General features: G+C 35.4%; 1 protein-coding gene across 2 annotated transcripts; it reads right to left on the reverse strand.

The window, feature by feature from the left end:
• Positions 1-200: 200 nt before the first annotated feature.
• On the reverse strand, positions 201-17,783 carry LOC110822539 (DHHC-type zinc finger family protein). Of its 2 annotated transcripts, XM_088217480.1 has the most exons (14): positions 17,592-17,783; positions 17,213-17,291; positions 16,075-16,167; positions 15,571-15,976; positions 15,198-15,312; positions 14,024-14,098; positions 13,837-13,908; positions 13,504-13,641; positions 12,786-12,819; positions 2,591-2,700; positions 2,278-2,364; positions 2,042-2,125; positions 756-821; positions 201-441 (listed from the first exon to the last, which is right to left on the reverse strand). In XM_088217480.1, exons 4-14 carry the CDS (start codon positions 15,665-15,667, stop codon positions 267-269), a joined length of 1,053 nt encoding a protein of 350 aa, XP_088073606.1. In that variant the 5' UTR covers positions 15,668-15,976; positions 16,075-16,167; positions 17,213-17,291; positions 17,592-17,783; the 3' UTR covers positions 201-266. The 2 variants fall into 2 exon arrangements, with proteins under 2 accessions (XP_088073606.1, XP_088073607.1); XM_088217481.1 differs by lacking the exon at positions 16,075-16,167.
• Between the last annotated feature and the right edge of the window lie 359 nt (positions 17,784-18,142).

Here is an 18,142-nt window from a genome sequence, read left to right on the forward strand (position 1 = left end):
AAAATAATAATAATTTAAAAATATTTTTCATTTGACAAATAAAGCTTAGAAAAATTTGTTAATGATAATCATTGATGGATAAGAGTTGTTAAAGAACGCAAAATCAATTAAAGAGTCAATAGACCCAAAAAAAAGTACATGCAAATAAGAGTTTACTCCCCCCCCCCCCCCCCCCCCGGCTGGAATAATCACAAACCAGGTAGACCACAACCAACAAAATCATTCATTCTCTCGGTATGTATATTAGTGATACAATGCCCTAAATCTCAACAGCAGCGACAGGTTAAGACGTCTAAGCATGTGTAGGGTCTCGACTTTTCTTCCAGTTCCACTGCAGAGGGCAAGACTTCTATATTATATATACTTCTCCGACCAAAACAGAAATTGTATAGATTCCTGCAGACTCCTTTGCTGAAAGGATATACCCTTTCTGGAATACCCCTGAGCAACAAAAAAAAAAAAAATAAAGGATTTAGCTAGCAAGTTGATGCGTGTCATAGTAGGACAAATTTGTTTCAGCCTTTATAATTGAGTTAAACGCCGTTCCTGTGTCATAACAATTTAATTACCACCAAACAATTTAATTCCCCCGTCCTGAGAACATCACTGATTTGAACCTCGTGCTTCCTCCTACCATACCGACCAGACAATATTTTTTTCCAAAAATGGCCATCACGCAGTTTTTCAAACTTGTTTTATCTCAGTAACTTCAAGTCCGAACAAATTATGAAGTAAAGAAGAATATAGCCACTTACCTTAAATATGGGATACGTCTACGTCTGACGAGCTCGTAGGTAGTTTGATTTGTTAAAACAAGGTAGCTGTAGCAGAAATAATAATACATCAGAAGTTGAACACTGATGCTCTCTGGTTAATAATACGTTTATTAAAACAACGTTGCAAAATGGTTTTCCCCAAGTAAAACAAAACATTAGATTATCTCTTACAACTTAATTAAGCCTGTCAATCCCATAGTCAATATTCTTGGGCCATTAGCGTACATTTCTTACATTACATGCAAGAAGAAAAACATAATTTGATAAGAGAGTGTTTGGGCAGATGCTTAAAAGCAACTTCTTAGCATCTCACTTTATTATACCTGTGTAGGAATTCAAAATGCAGACTGCTTATTAGATTCTAGTGTTTAAGGCAGGAACAAAAAATCTGTACTTTTTTTCTGAATTCACTTAAGAGTATTTGCAAAATACAGAGTACTTATAAAATACAGAGTGGTATAATAGGAGGTATTTACTAAATACAGAGTATTTACAAACTTTCTTTGTAAGTACCACTTTCAAATTTCTTCTAATTTTTTTCTAAATTTCTTTCCACCTAACCTTCTCAAATTGACACTTTTCATGATGAAGCACCATGAATTACTATGGACATGCATATCAATATAAAATACTTTATAAAATACTTCCATGTCAACTGGTTGCAAAATGACCTTATCATCCACAGTTGATTTGTTTCTAAATCTCAATGGAGGTGGGGTTTCTTTTTCTTTTCTTTTTTTTCGGGGGAGGGGAAGAAGCAGCTTCCCAAAAAGAAATTGCCTAAAGCAAATATTATTACAAGCAAGTGGCTATTCAATTCTAAATCCTCCTAGGCCCCTCTATACTATTCTATACCAACACCAAAAATCCCATTCTCTTTGTTAACAACTTAAGGCATCTTTGTCAATCTCCTCTCTGAAACACAAAAATAAATAGTATTTGTGATATTGCCGCATGATGGTCACAGATTAAAAGGATTAGTTTGAGCTAGATATCTTCTATAAGCAACCACTTCGATGAGGACAGCTTGAGAAATTAAAAAAAAAACCATACAACACGCATCGGATAACATTTTAAAACATTTTAACAGCATACAACTTATTAACTAAATTATCGCAACCCAATTTGTCAACACAACAAAAGAGAGGGCCAAGAAAAATCAGGAACAGCAAATAAGAACTGCAACTAAGTGATGAAGGACAATGGTTAACCAAATAATATATCTGATATTAACAACTAATTTGCTGTAAGTGATTCTTAGTTACCTATGAAAAAGTAGCAGAAGCAGCAGAAATATCAAGGAAATCAATAAAGTAACCAACAGCAGTATCACGATTGCACTTTTCCACCTGGAGTTGAACATCATTAAAGAACCAACTTAGAATAAAAGATTATTGCAAGAGAACTTTGACATTGTTTAACGAAAGCCATCAATAATTTCACACAGGAAATCATTGGGCAACAGTCAACACCACAAGTATTAGTCAGAAAGATAACTTACCAAACCCTTGATATATTAGCCTTCAGGTATGCAATGTACCAGATGCCAGTCCAAAGGCACAATGCCGTCTCCTCAAATATGTACCACCTAAATTTAAAAGTAAGGAAGACAAACACTCACAATTTTCTCCTCAAATATATAAAACCTAAATTGAAAAGTAAAAGAGCAAAATAGAAAAGGTTTTCTGTTGTGAATAAATCTGAAACACATTGATCATGAATATCATGGCTCTGATTCTCAACTTTAACACTTGAATGCTAAAGAATATTAGTCCATCATAGTCGAACCCAACGTAAAAATAATGTCAACTTACCAAAATCGACAATGATTACCCTGGCCAATGCACGTTCCAAGCCAAACACAATGATGATCAAACTGAAGAACACATTTGTCACAATCATGACAGTGTTTTGCTCGTGGAGGCTGCAAGTACCAGGAGAAATATAAAAATCAAAATTTTGAATAAAGAAGAACAAGAGGCATCGTCAAACTAACACCTAGAGACTATTTACTTAGGCTTCTTATTAGTTTGTTTACCACCAATAATATAAGAAATGCTACTTTAAATAGCTACTAGCAAAAGACACTCATCTACAAAGAGCTGTGTTAGGTAGTTCATATTTCAGTGTTCAAATGCTCCTTCCAAAGGCACTTGCAAAGTCTAAATTCTTTAATTTATGGAAGAGAAAGGATATCAAAGACAAGAGCGAAGAAGAGCTTTGATGACTACTAGTAGGAGAGGACTTCCTTGCAATCACTTTGTCTCCACTGTTTCTTGGAAGAGATTCATGCGACACATCTTCATCAAAGAAGAATATGACTCTATACACAGACTTTACAAGTGTGCATTTGTTATACAACCTATTGATTTAGGAGAAAATTACATACAACTTTCTAACATGAAACAGACTCATAAGGTAATTTGGTATGTCCCCACACATTGGATCTAGCTATATGTCTTTGTAAAGTAAAATCAGATAAAGAAGAAAGGAATCTCTCTGGTTTTCCTTCCTTCCAAACTATTTTGGTAAAATGTTAGTGCTCAGAGAAGCCAAAAATCTCCTTAAGTTAAAGGATTTAGGAAACTTGGACAAATTTTCTGCACATGTTTATTTAGAACAGTTGGCCTTTGTTAAGGCTTACATCCTAGGAAGACAACTGCTAATTAGGATCATACCTACCCCAAGAAAGTAGTAGATCCAAAAATGCAGTTTCATACAAACTGGCATGTCAATAGTTCCCCCTATTATAAACAGGCAAATTACCCAATGGGATACTGCTAAATTGCCATTTAATAAGATCCACATTACCGGTGACACACTGCCACCAATACAAATTCCACAAATTATAAATAAATTAAGATACTCAGGTAGAACCTAATCCTACTTTTTCCTTGATCCATGTGTGAACCTCTTATACACATTCCATGGCTTATCTATCTAAACAATTCTAAGATCACTCCTTCCAAAGTGCGCTTGTCTACAAGCGCTCAGTGAGGATAACATACAGCCATGTGAGCAACAGATTCCCACAAGGCATGAGCTGGTGAAAGACCTTCGTGATGAATCAAGACTTCACACAGCCCTGTGCAAAAATCCAAAATGATTCGAGTTGGGACAGGAATCCCCAGGTCAAACAATGGCCAAGTTGCAGCAACAGCTTGCTAAGTGTGAACTTTCTGGAGGCAACAGATGTGGAACACTGGATGGATCTTAGAGGTAGGCAGTACTGCAAATGATAAGCAACTTGATCAATCCTTTCAATGACTGGAAAGAAGCCACAAAAGCAAGAGGGAAGCTTTTTATCGCGTGTCAAACACATTGAAATTTGTCAATAAGTTTGCAAACACAATGAAACTAGAAGTGGAATAAAAAGACATCATGATGGTGGCTACCGATTTTTCATAACATTTTGAGCCTCCAGAGACCCAGTATCTAAAAGTAGCGAAAACCTAATCGCAATCACGAAGATACCTAATCCACACAATAAGTAAGCCAGGTGGTGGACAGCCATAAACAACTCCAAAGAAGAAGTTCCAAGCTAAGCGTGATAATTGGTGCTGTAGAAATACTCAGCCCAAGATACCTAATCCACCTTTTTTTGTTGATCACTAGTGAAACAATGAAGGTAAATTTCTACTGTGCTATTAACCACTTCTCTCTGGCTATCCAATTAAGGATGATAGGCTGAAGTTAAACAAAGTTTAACAGAACCCACCTTGAAAAGTTCCATCCAAAAGAGACTTGTGAAAGTAACATCCTGGTCAGTCACCATTGTCTCTGGTGAGCAATGAAAATAGATGGGCAAGTGATGTAGCCATGTATGGATGAGACAATGGAATGAAATATCCACATCTGAAGAAGCAACCAATGACCATCATTAAACTTGCTTACCCCTTGATGGTGGGAGCCCTTCCACAATCTTAAAAGATGTCATCCCAAATGTGGAAGTGGGACATGAAGTGGTTGTAAAGCCAGTTTAAAGTGTTCCATTTTACAGTGTTGACAAGTGAAACAAGTCTTAACAAACTCAGGAACAGCTGGCCGAACACCTCCAATAACAATCCATTTCAGGTTTTTTGAACTCCTTTCATGAGATTGATTGGGGACAGTGGAGACAATGGCTGGAAGAGGAGAATCATCATTGGATCCTATTTTTGCAAAATAAGACAATCTCAAGCAACCCAATTTCCTGATACTTGACCAGCAATCACCTGAGCATGAAGTTGTTGCAGGGCAGGGGAACTTTGTACTTGACGAAGCACAGCATCAAGCAACCCACCCAGCACAGTATTCTACTATGAAATTGAAGTCCAGTAATTTACTAATCCAATATTGCTGTGAGAAGTGAAGAATTTTTTAGGGGGGAAAAGTAGTATTGGGATAAGAAAAAGAAATTACAATGGCAGAGGCTAACATATTCTCCTGGAGCCTTCATAGGGAAGGGCTCCAAAACGAAAGTTAATTACGAAGTTACAACCCAACCAAAGTCCTGAAATTTGTGGAGAAATGACGATATACTGCTCCAAAAGGAATTTGCGGCTGTAATGATCAAATACGGATTACAAACATGCAACCCCACTAGCAGGGTTCCTAGTGGCATTATTGCCTTAGTAATCCCCAACCAATTCCTTCTCATAAGTTGGAAGTTATGCATGACGATGAGGTAACGGATGGCTAAGAAAGCAATGGGTGCCCATTCTTGATGGAGAACTCCACCAATATCCACATCAGAAACATCACATTCAACTAAAAGTTTGAGAGAAACCCAGAAGAGCTAAGACTGCGGCTGTGGTCATGGTGTATTCAAGTGAGAGAATGCTGTCTTGGACGAAAAATCCCCACAAACAAGTTCTTTTTGAACATGGAGGTTGAGGTACTGCAACCATGCCGTAATCATTGATGAATTTATGATAGTACCCTGTAAGCCCGAAGAAGCACCGAAGGATCTAACATTCTGCAATTATGGCCACTGTAACATAGCTTTGACCTTAGCATTATCCACTGAAACTCCTTCAGAAATCATATGCTCCAAACAAGGGCCATATGTTTGCCAGAGAAGTGGGGCTCCTAGAGAAAAAAAGAATGAATTTGTCTTGTCCCAAAAACTAACCATAAGTTTTGAATATGGCAACTCAAGAAAAGAATATCATCAGAAACAAGAATATCATGGTTATTAATGCCTGAATTTAAAAGTGGAAGGGGGATTTGTCAATCCAAAAGGCATGACTAGTAATTCAAAGTGCCCATGATGCTTGCAAAATGCCATCTCTTCCACGTCCTTCATTCTCATTCGGACTTAATAATACCTGGATAGCAAGTCCAATTTTGGAAGAAAAAAAAAATAGTGCTTCATGCAACTCTTTTTAGATATTGAACAGTGAGAGGAATTGAAAACTTATCTTTGACCATCTTGGAATTTAATGCATTATATAAACACAGTATCTCCAAGTTGCATATGATTTTTTTACCAGAAAAATACCTGGATAGCAAGTCCAATTTTGGAAAGAAAAAAAAAAACCATGCTTCATGCAACTCTTTTTAGAAATTCCACAGTGAGAGGAATTGAAAACTTATCTTTGACCATCTTGGAATTTAATGCATTATACAAACACAGTATCTCCAAGTTGCATTTGATTTTTTTACCAGAAAAATCGAAAATGAAACAAGTGATTGGTGGATTATACATCCATCCAATATTTCCTAGGATGGGAAAACTACCACTGGCACGGTTCCCAGAATCAAGACAATCCTATGCACACAAGATCTTGATGGATTCAGGTCCTGAAACAGAGCAGAAAATTCAGCTAACCTGCTGATTCTGTAAATTTAAAACCATCTGAAGGGATTTAAAATCCCATGAAACCTTAAGATTCCATAACCAGTTGACCCCAAAACAGTACCTATACCCATATGAGATGAAAGGAAAATATCAAATTGAAATTGGCAGTCACCTAACTGGATTGAAATTGCTTGCAAACTCTTGCACAAGACACCTGCTCCCATTGTCTGCTATCAACCAAAATACATCCTTATCATGACTTAAAAGATTCAGGCATCCTACAACTGAGATATCCAAGAAACTTTGGGTGCTTCTGCTATCAATTAAAAGTCCCACACAATTTTCTTCTAAGAGACCCCTAACCTGCATAGTTTATGCCGGTTGGATGCCAGTAATGGCATGATGGAGATTTTGACTTCTTCCTCTCCTTCATCCCTCCTGTTTCTACCTTTTTCTTTTTTTTTTTTGAAATAAAAATTATAGTAAGATTCATTAATTCATAAGCACCGAGGGACATGTACAAAAAACATTTATATGTCAATCAAAATATCAATAACGTCTCCAAAATCCTCCATCTCATAAAGATGGTGGTCCATAATCAAAAAATCCAAGATCTAAAACCATTTATCTCTAACCTTATCAAAGTTATTTTACATCTCCTCAAAAACTCACATGTTCCTCTTTTTATATGCCACCCAAAAAAAAGTAAGGGGAATGAGAGTCACATGATTCTTCCCTCCACTAATACCTTTCCAGACCCAAATCTCTTCCCTTACTGATCCAGCCATCCACCCAATTGATCTTCAGTAACCCGTAAGTCATGGTTCATAACTTATACACAAGTAGGCACCAAAGAAGAATGTGATTACAAAGCTTTGCCTCCCTCTTGAATAGAAAACATCCATTCACCAATATTTTCCTTCTTTGCATCAACTTATCAATACTATAAGAGTACATCAATGACATGCTTCCCATACAAAGAAAGCAACTACATATGGAGCATTAACCTTCCAAATTTGTCAAAAAAGAAAAATGGTCTTCATAGCGTCATTCTTAATAAAATAATTATACAAGGATCTCACTAAGAAAGACCCTCTAGTACTGAGTCTCCAAATTGGTTCATTAATTGAGGAAAACAAGAGTGTATAGAGGACAGTCTCATAATCAATAATTTCACAATCATCGTGGGTTCTCATAACTTCCACATGCCACTTCTTTTCTCCTCTATTATCTCTAAATAACTCGTAAATTGAGATATTGTTGTTCCGCGCAATAGCATAGATTTGATAAAATTGTTCTCTAAATAATCCCCCTCTTAACCAAGTGTCCTACCAAAAACTAATCTTGTCCCCAGTGCCAACCCTCCTTTTGATATAGTTATGAAATTTATTCCTGCCCATGCATAATTTTTTCCACATCCTATTCCCATGCAGTCTAGTTAATATTCTGAAGTACCACACTCTATCCACGATTCCGAACTTCATCACTATCACCCTCCACCATAAGATATCATTTTCTTTCACGAATCTCCATAGCCATTTACCCTATAAGCTCAAGTTCATCTCCACTAAAGATATCAACCCCAAGCCTTGAACAAAATGTTTCTACCTCTTTCATCAACATCCTCTTCTAAAAGTTCCAACCAAAATAAACTTTTGATCCTCTTCATCAATTCTTGCTGCACTTAGGCAACTTACGATTGTGGATGCAATGAGATTGGATGCCACCTTGAAGTCTCATCATGTGTTGGACCAACTCACCTCTCAGACGACTTGGCTAGACTCATAGCATTATTGAGGTCCGACTATTGTTGTAACTCAACCTTAACAGCGAAATATTTTTGCAATCCACTCAGAAAAGATTTGCACCTCTTGATCCATCATCATTGGTTCTATCATAGTTTTTTTTCTCTTTTTTGATATATAATTTAGCAAATGCATTAAAAATAAAGATATTAATGGAGTACCGTCTATTTACAAAAAAACTTTACATATCAATGAGTATATCAACAACAGCTCCAATATCATCAAAGAAAGTAAATTATGCCCCAAAAGTGTGGAGTCAAAATAATGCAATCACCTATCTTTAATATTTACAAACGTGTCTTCAATTCCCTCAAAAGCCCTATTGTTTTTTTCTTTCCACATAACCCAAAAAATGATTAGCGGAATAAGTCGAGTCACATGATTGTTTAACGCAAAACCCTCCCAAGCCCAAAGTTCATTATTAATAGAACCTGCAATTACCCAATTAACACCAAACAAGCTGTAAACAATAGACCATAAGTTGAATGAGAACAGACACCATAAAAGAATATGATTGCAGCTTTCAGCGTTGCACTTGCAAAGGAAGCATCTGTCAACCAAAATCCTCCCTCTTCTCATCAAATTATCCAAAGTCAACATTTTTTCCTTGGCCACTTCCCACGTGAAGAAAGCAATTCTAGGTGGAGCATTAGCTTCCAAATGCATTTGAAATTAAAGAGAGTGTTGAACTATCTGGTATTTCTTTGGCCATTAACGTTGGAAAGCTTCCTGTAGGATGAACTGACGGAGAATCTGCCATGCTTTTGCAATTTCCAAACAAGTGAGTCGTTCTTGTCCAACAATTGAATCTCGGCCATCAACTACAAAAATTTCACATATTCATCCAATTCTCAATCATTCAGATTTCTACTGACAGCGATTAAGCATTGTCCAGCATTGTTAGAAGCATCACAGACCAGTAGATTTTTATTTTGAGCAATCAAATATGTGATCGGAAACATAGATTTTAGGTTGTCATCCCCGCACCAGGAGTCATGCCAAAAGTTAAGTTTATCACCTCTCCCGACATTCCAAGAAGTGTTAGCAATCAAAACATTGTAAATGGACATAATACCTTTCCATAAAATGGTGTCGTGGGATCTGAGGGGAAGGGTAAGGCTACCATGACGACCTCTTTTCATCTATTTGATCTCCACAATTCTCTTCCACAAGCTGTCACCCTTGTTGAAAAATCTCCAAATCCATTTGTCATGAAGAGCCTTATTCATTGTTGTGATTGATCTACGACCAAGGCCATCCATTCTCATTGGCAATTTATCCTCCTCCCAGTTAACAAGATGATACGCCCGTTTATTTTCCGCATCACCCCACAAAACTCTATTTTGAATAGCTTCCATTTGTTTTGTCACTTGAACCGGGACAGTAAGTACAGATAAAAAATATATTAGAAGATTGGAAAGCGTACTTTTAATAAGAGTTAATCTACCCCGCCTGAAAAGAAAACATTTTTTCCAATTAGGTAGCCTTTTTATCAAAAAGATCAATAATTGCCTCCCACTTTTTGTGATCCTTGTATCTGAGCCCCAGCGGGAAGCCAAGATAAATGATCGGGAGATGCTTTTCCTGACAGCCCCAAACAAATGCAAGATGTTCCCCATCATCACCCATTTCAATGCCCACCAATTCAGATTTTTCCAAGTTAATTTTGAGACCCGTCACCGCTTGGAAATAGATGAGGGGCACAAATCATAGATGATAGCTGCTCAAACTACCTTTCATGAATGGCCATGAATACAATCTGCTTCAATTTGACCAATTCTCTCAGTTTATTCCTGCGGATGAGAAGTACAAATCAAAGATTACACTACTCTTAAAAATCAACTCATGTTGTGGCCAGTTTATCCCATTCTATCTTCATAAACCATAATTATGCAATGCTTTCAAATGAAAGGAGGCTAACTTCGCTTTCTCAACCTTTCAAATTCATTGACCCTTAAAAAAATGTTTTGGGTGATTGAACCACCACAAAATGATTCATGGATCCATCATAATGAAAAAATCCAACTTCAAATACTTAGGAAGAAAAGTCACTAATTCTCTAGCCTCTATTCCTAGCTTCCTTCAATCACATCACACCTTATTCACACTGCATTTCCCCCATCTGGGTTGCACTTTGCACGTCTGGCAGTAGAAAACCCCCTACACAACTCCTCAATTTGACCAGCAAAGGCATGTTGTTGCTCCACAAATTGCTCTCTCCTTGCAATCTTGTGTTTGATCCTCTTGATACGCATTGAGAAAAGACAAATGCCAATGAAAAGAACGTGAATCTCCCATAATATCAAGATCTGATACCAATTTGATAGTTCTTAAGCCCTGGAACTAGTTTGAGGTCATTGTCAAGTAAAAACAAACAAAGAAGAACCAAGTTTTCTCTGATTTTTCCTTCCATCAAAATTTATCTTTAAAAGGTTAGGATTCATTAAGTAACATGATGCGAATAAAGGTGGGCTAAATCACACTAGGCTACATGAGATCCTATGGCCAAGACGTAAATCAAACTCACATGAACGATCATACAGAAGCTCAAGACTTCATGAGCTTTAAAGGCCACACTTTAGACCTTATAGAGCATGAAAGACCCGACAAGGTCAATACAAGGAAGGAGCCTCACAGTTTAGTCCATTGAAGTAGAAGAAAAGAACCAATTCAAATTAAAACAAATCCCATATGGAGAGAAGCATGTGATGGATCCACTTCAAGGTATACTTGAGCTATATGAATGGAATATCACTATATCTAAGGCCAATAAACTTAAGAAAGATTTTCAAGTCTATGTCAAAGAATCTATCAATGAAGAAAGGCCTTGGATCAAAATTGGAAGGCTTTGGAAGGTGGAAACCAATTCTATTAAACTAAGAGGGGAAGTGGCCAACAACTTGTCCTACACCTTATGAAAAACGTGCATTAAAGTGTCCTATAATCCAAGAGAATCCGCTTATATCTTTCAAAAAGAGACATTAAATGTATGAAGAGATCGTGGACGAATTCAGAAGATCATGTACGGATGCACAAGATCATGGCTAGATTCACTTTCCCAATGAATCAATAGATCTTCATTAAATTAAGAGATCTTCAAGATATCTTCTCTAAATTAAGAGATTTTCAAGATATCTTCTTCAAATAAAAAAATATTCAAGATATCTTCTTTAAATCAAGAAATTTTTAAGAGATCTTTTTTAAATTAAGAAATCTTCAAGATATTTTTTTTAACTCAAGAGATCTCCAATAGATCTTCTTTGAAATACGAAATCTTTTTTAAAATAAGAGATCTTCTCATACTTAGATAATCTTCAAGAATATTCTCATATTTTAAGTCCATATCATATTTAATTCAGACTCTTTTCATGGACAGCAATATCTCAACAACATTGAAAAAAAAAATTTCTTAATTCAAGATAGGCAACCATATATACATTAATTAGTATTATTTTCTTAATTTTGTAATTTATTATTTTTAAAAAAATAATAATTATAATTAATTAGGAGATTTTCTTTTTTTGTATTTCTTTGGGCCTTCAACTATAAATATCTCAAGAATTGTTGTGAATCAATCATTCAAGTTTGATATTAATAAAATACAAGACTTTCTACATTTTCAATTAGTGAGGTTTTCTTCAACCTTCGTATTGAGTGAGAAATTGGTGTCTACTTATCAAGATAATTTGTGTTATTTTCATCAATTTCTTTTCTTGAGTTAATTTTAACTTAATCTTGAATTAATTTTAACTTACCAAAATTTTTTTTGTGGTGTTCTAATGAATCTATTTATCCCTATTACCTTAATTGCAATCACAGGTTGTTATGAGTTAAGTCGGAGGTTTTATCTAGGGGTTAAGTTTTTGTTGCTACTTGTGTATGTGTGAGTTTTGGATTACATTGTTGATCTTGAGTTCTGCATCACAACAACCCAAAGATCTCCCTAAATTAAAGCAGTTAAGATGGCTTCTTTATAAGGCTTACATCCTAGGAACACAACTGCTAATTAGGATCAGAAGCTCCCCAAGAAATTAGTAGATCTAATAAACTGCCATTTAGCAACTTTCTCCAATCTATAAACACCCTATTGCCCAATGGCAGGCTGCCACCTACAAGAATTCCAAACGTTATAGTACTGGCACACAGCCACATAATAAAAATCTAAATATCCAGTGGCACACTGCAAATGAAGAAAATTCCAACATAATATAATTATCATAAAAATTACATTAAGGTACTTAGCTATAGAATCTAATCCTGCTTCTTCTTCCTTAAACTGTGTGTGATTTCTTATACAGTTTCCGTGGCTTATCTATCTTAACATTTGTAACATGAATCTATCTCTAAATATAAGCATTATAGAAGTTCTCACAAACCAAGTGACCCCACAAAGCAAGAACATAAAATACAATACTTAAGTACCTGTTCGACATTGCAATAAGAGCAAGTCCAAGTTCTGCAAAAACAAAGAGGAATTAATTATTAACAGTGTTTAAACAAAAGTTATTTACTTTATCAGCACTATCAAAGGAAAATTTTCTATATTCCTTAGTTATTACTGCAGCAATATAGATTTTTAATGCAAAATTATATTGGTTTAACCTGCAACAAAATGGATTTTTTTATAAGAAAAAGATGCTACATATTCACGAACACCAAGAAGGTGCACAACCATACACAAAAACTGCAACAAAATAGATCTAAGTATTAAAAACTAAAGGATCATTGGAAAATTTGTCATCTCGTATCCTAGTTATTACTGCAGCAGACAGTACAGGGTACCCAAGCCAAGGAAAATTTTCTTGAGCAGTAAAAACAAAAACCTGTTAGATCAGCACTGGGAACAAAACAACTTCAACGTGGGAAAAGAAAATTTTCATATACCTCACTAAATAACTCAACAGATAAAGAACATGCCCTTATTGCTTAAGACTAAATATGTGCTTACAAACTACATAGTTGTTTCAAATGTGTCCAAAGCACTCCACTCAACTAGCATAATCCTCTTTGCGGGTCCTAAAGAGCTCATATTCGAGAATTACAAGCAAAAAGTAATTGTTTGAAAAGCATCATCAGCAGATCTTTTTTCAGAACAACCACTATGAGATCTTTCAGAAAAAAGATACATGTTTTTCCATACCTAACAGATGTTCCAGGGGGATACATGTCCATCACCAACTTCGACCATGATATGGCATTACTTCCTTGACGATTTCTACCTAATTGGCCTCCTTCCACGGCAATTGCCAAGCTTCCACTTTTGCTTGTAGCAGGCTGTCTTTGCTTAAACATTATAAGCACATAATAAACAGTAGGACACCAGAATTTCTCTCAAGAGATAGTAAGAAACCAAAACATCAACATCTATTTCTATTAGACACCCTCTTCCCTCCTTCCCCTTCCCCCCAACTGAAAAAAACCCCTGGGGCAAAAATTTCCAACCCACCCATAAAAAGATTGAAATAGTCCTTACTTGGAGGCCACTTGTGTCTTTTGATAGAGCACATTTCTCTCAGTTACAGCCCTCATTGCATCGAGAACATAGCTGAAATTCATTAAGGATAAAAGGAATCAATCAAATTAAGGACATAACATCCCTCAGAATAATGTCCAGAAATGAACTTGAGGCAATATAAATTACATACACCACAGATACTTACCCAGGAGAAGAACCAGAGGTAACAAAGTATTGAATCAATGTTGCTACAAATAATAGCACATATAATGCAGTGTACCTGGAAAAATGGGTATGTCAAACTACACAAAAGAAGGAGCTGAAACTTGTTAAATATGTAAAAGATAATGCACATCATAAGATATGACAACAGGCAAGCTGACACTTTTAAGGTACTATCAAACTATACCCATTCTAGTCCTTTCTCCATTCTAATCAATCATGAAATGCATTTTGTCCGTGTATTTGCAAATGCATCACTACAGCCCTAAATTTGAAGTTCCAAAACTTTGTTACAGGAGGATTTTCAGACTCATCCCCATTGGTCCAGTGAAAGATCATCATTTTTTTTTTTTTTTGAAATAAAAGAAGAAAAGATATATTAATGTGAGGTGCTAAGAGAGCACCACCCATTTACAAAATATTTACATGTCAATTAGTATATTTACAATAGAACTAAGATCTTCAAAATATTATAAATTATGCCCTAAAACAGTAGAGCCAAAATAATGAAACAATTTATCTTAAATGCTATTAAAATCTTGTTCAAGCCCCTCAAAAGCCCTGTTGTTTCTCTCCTTCCAAATAACCCAAAAAATGGTAAGAGGGATTAATCTAAGCACTTTGTTACTACTCAAACCTTCCCATGCCAGAAGTTCGGAATAAACAGAATTTACCATTACCTAAGAGAACCCCAGAAACCTGAGTATCATACTTCAGAGTTTGTGAGATATTTGACATTTCAAGAGTAGATGATTATATGATTTAACAGATCTCTTACATAAGAAACACCTGTTGACAGTAATATGCCTTCTTTTCATCAAATTGTCAATTGTCAGGATTTTCCCTTTTGCAACTTCCCAGGTAAAAAAAGCAATTTTTAGAGGGGTACCCGATTTCCAAATAATTTTTGAGGAGAAAGAATATTTTTCGTTAGAGTTATGATCGGCCAGAAAAGAGTAAAGCCAGTGAAAGATCACCATCAATAAACAATATTTTAAACAACCCAACTAATCTATTCCCACAAATAGCTAGGCATGTATCTCATGCATCATGGCTAAGATTCCACCCTATGAATATTGCATCACAAGATGAACCATCATGTACATAATGGGCAACAACCTAATCCAGTAACTACATTAACAATGTTAAGTGCATACCAAGGGCTTTGTTTAGTTTCCTCTATTAGATCAGTATCAAAAAGGAACAAAACTCCAGCATAAACAAAGTGCATTGTCACCAATGCCACTTTCAAGCCCAACGCTGATCTCCGAGCTGAAAGCATTAACAAATAAAATTAAGAAACCAGGAAAAAGAATACCCAAAAAGATCATCCATTAAACCAGGGAGGAAAGAACTTCCTGAATAAAGCTTAAACCACCTTATTTAGCTTATGGAAATGAAAACATAATGGAGAACATCCAGATCAGTTTTATTTTCTTTTTCTTTTTTCTTTTCCACTTCTATTCTCTGCAGTTTTCTCAGGAAACAAACACCCATATAAAATCAAAACAATAATGACACGAGGATTACCTGGATCAGACAGACATGGGAAAAAGTGGAAGCATTGGTCAAGTGCTCGATCCCAGGTATTGCGGAAGGGGCGGCAGACACCCATGATCACCACCATCAAGCAAGACAATCAGTACTAGATCAGTTCATTGAATAGAAACTAAAATTTGTTGGCTCGGAAGCTTTATCAACTGTTTTCTGCTATGATTTCCTTTTTCGCTTCTCAAGAAAGAGAAGGAAAGTAATTGACCAAAAACTGAAAATGGGACTACAAAATCCTTGCTACAGATCTGGTTGAGAGAGCACTTGAAGCTCTGTGGCTAAACATGATACAAACATATTGTGAATACAAGGTAAAATCTAGTCTCTTCCGGTTAAATCTAAATTCTTGAAACTGCATACAATTCCACACTCATAGCCCATAAGCCTGCAACCATAGAAACAGCACATCAACTGTTAACCATGCAACCTAGCCTTCTTTCACCTAGAAACAAAACATAAAAACCCAAACTTCAAATTATTTACCTCTGTTAAAAAAAGACTCCATATTTTTCTTCCACTACTTTAGGGACACCAAAAACTGTTTCTAATCATCTCTCGCACTTTCTGGGGTTATTGCTACAAGGAGATCAGGAGATTTTATGATGGCAAATCAAGAGGCTTCAGCAAAATTTTGTAAAAGAAGTAAAAAAGAAAACAAAACATTAAGAACACTTTTGGCTTTTTTTTTACAGCCTCCAGACACTCCTTTTGCTTCTTATTGCAAAATGCATTTTTTTATTGCAGGATCCAGAAAATGTCTTAACTTTCGCATAATCATAAAAGATCTTTCAAACAATAAGAAATATGATGTAAAAATATATGTTTAACAACAATAGAACAATATTAATAGCAATATAACACAATGTATATGGAACAAATTTTCAATTTTTTGTCAAACTACAGCACAACATATGTGCTCCATCTATACCAACTGAAAAATGCTTCACATGGGATTTTGTATGAAATAATTTTGCGATTAGATAACCATCTCTCCCCTCTATTTCATGAAATATGGTTCTCACTTATGATCTTTATGAGATAACTTTCACCGCCACTGAATTTAGATGGGATTGACATTAACAATCCACTCACAAATTTTCCTTTCAATAAATTTTAGTGGCTGTTTGTTCAAATAGTAAAACACAATCTCCCCACGACATAATTAATTTATTATACTAATTTGTGATTTGACCAAGTAGCAAATTCACTGATTACTATAACCAAAATAATTGAATGCCACGATCTTCACATGCATGGACTGATAATATCATCAAAGCACATTATGATTTGGAATGGAGAATCTTGTCTGTTCCCACCCAGCCAGGACACCTATTTTCTAACTGAGAGGACTATTTTCTATTTTTTAAGTTTTGCTATCTTGTTGTTTAAAATCAACAGCCCATTACTTCGTCTAAATTCCTTCAAATATCAACACTTCATTTATATGAATACTCAAATATTTCCTTTTAGAAAACTCATCTGCAAATCTTGAACAAAATTCATATCTCAACCTAAAAGGTCGTCATCTACAAACCTTGTTAATAGATGCATTCATTTCCTTCATCATTTAATTATTGATTAAGAAAAGAAAACTCAATAGCTCAATCTTAAAGAATCTTACCTGCAAATCCTGTACTCTAGTTATTGTAGATGAACACAAATAAACTCCAAAGCATGCTGATTGTGACTCCCGTCTTCATCTTCTCTCATCAGCACCCAAGAAAACCGAACATAAATTATCCTCTCCCCGTAGTTAATCCCAAAAAAAACAGACTAAAGGAGCGAAAAAGGTGATAAACAACATGATTGATAATCGATAAATATAAATCAGTTTTCAAGCAATTAACGGGAGAATACAGTTTAAATGAAGTCTAGTAAGCTCTTTTTTCTTTTCTATCGATGAGGAGTTTAAAGGCGGATATCTATAGCTCCTTGATTCGAAATGCCCTACGTCTACAAGTTTGAAGAATCTGTTGAAGGGCGCAGAACCGAGAGAATACCTGTATGCAACTGGCGGGGACAAACAGCCCGAGTAACGTGGCGGCAGTAATGCGACTGAGGAGAGCGCCGGGGGTACCTTTCTCTGTGTGTCTGCTCCTTCGTACGAGTACAAACAAGCTTTTGTTCACGTGTAAAATCACAGGTGAGCCCGAGGAAACGAAGATTATTTGGTTCTCCGAAGTTCTTCGCATCTGTCAATTGATTAATGGAGCCTAATAGAAATCATTAACGATGATTAATTTTTACAACTAATAAACACTACACTTACTTTTTACTTTTACCCTTTTCTTTTTCCACATAGAATTTTTAATTTTCAAAAAAAAAAAAAACATTTCTCTCTAAAAAGAGTTTCATATAACTTTTTTGTCCAAATAAATATAAATATAATTATTACCGATTATTACTAAGATAACTTTTTTACTAAAATATGATTATGAAAATAATATGTTTTTACAAAATATTTTTAAAAGTTTTTTAATAATTTAAAATTAAATTTTTTATAAGTTAAACAATATATTTTTATTATAATCTAATAATAAAAATGGTAATT

This window comes from Carica papaya, chromosome 4 (assembly GCF_054855325.1).
Source record: "Carica papaya isolate Zhongbai chromosome 4, ASM5485532v1, whole genome shotgun sequence".
Taxonomy (NCBI): Eukaryota; Viridiplantae; Streptophyta; class Magnoliopsida; order Brassicales; family Caricaceae; genus Carica; species Carica papaya.

Bases quoted from the DNA above. Each gene is read 5' to 3' on its own strand.
- LOC110822539 (XM_088217481.1), bottom strand. From the start codon at position 15,667: ATGGTGGTGATCATGGGTGTCTGCCGCCCCTTCCGCAATACCTGGGAT. The intron at 13,642-13,836 runs GTAAGGACTATT...GTTTAAGCAAAG, and splicing joins AAGACACAAGTGGCCTCCAA to ACAGCCTGCTACAAGCAAAA. The intron at 2,126-2,277 runs GTAAGTTATCTT...GTTCAACTCCAG, and splicing joins GCTAATATATCAAGGGTTTG to GTGGAAAAGTGCAATCGTGA.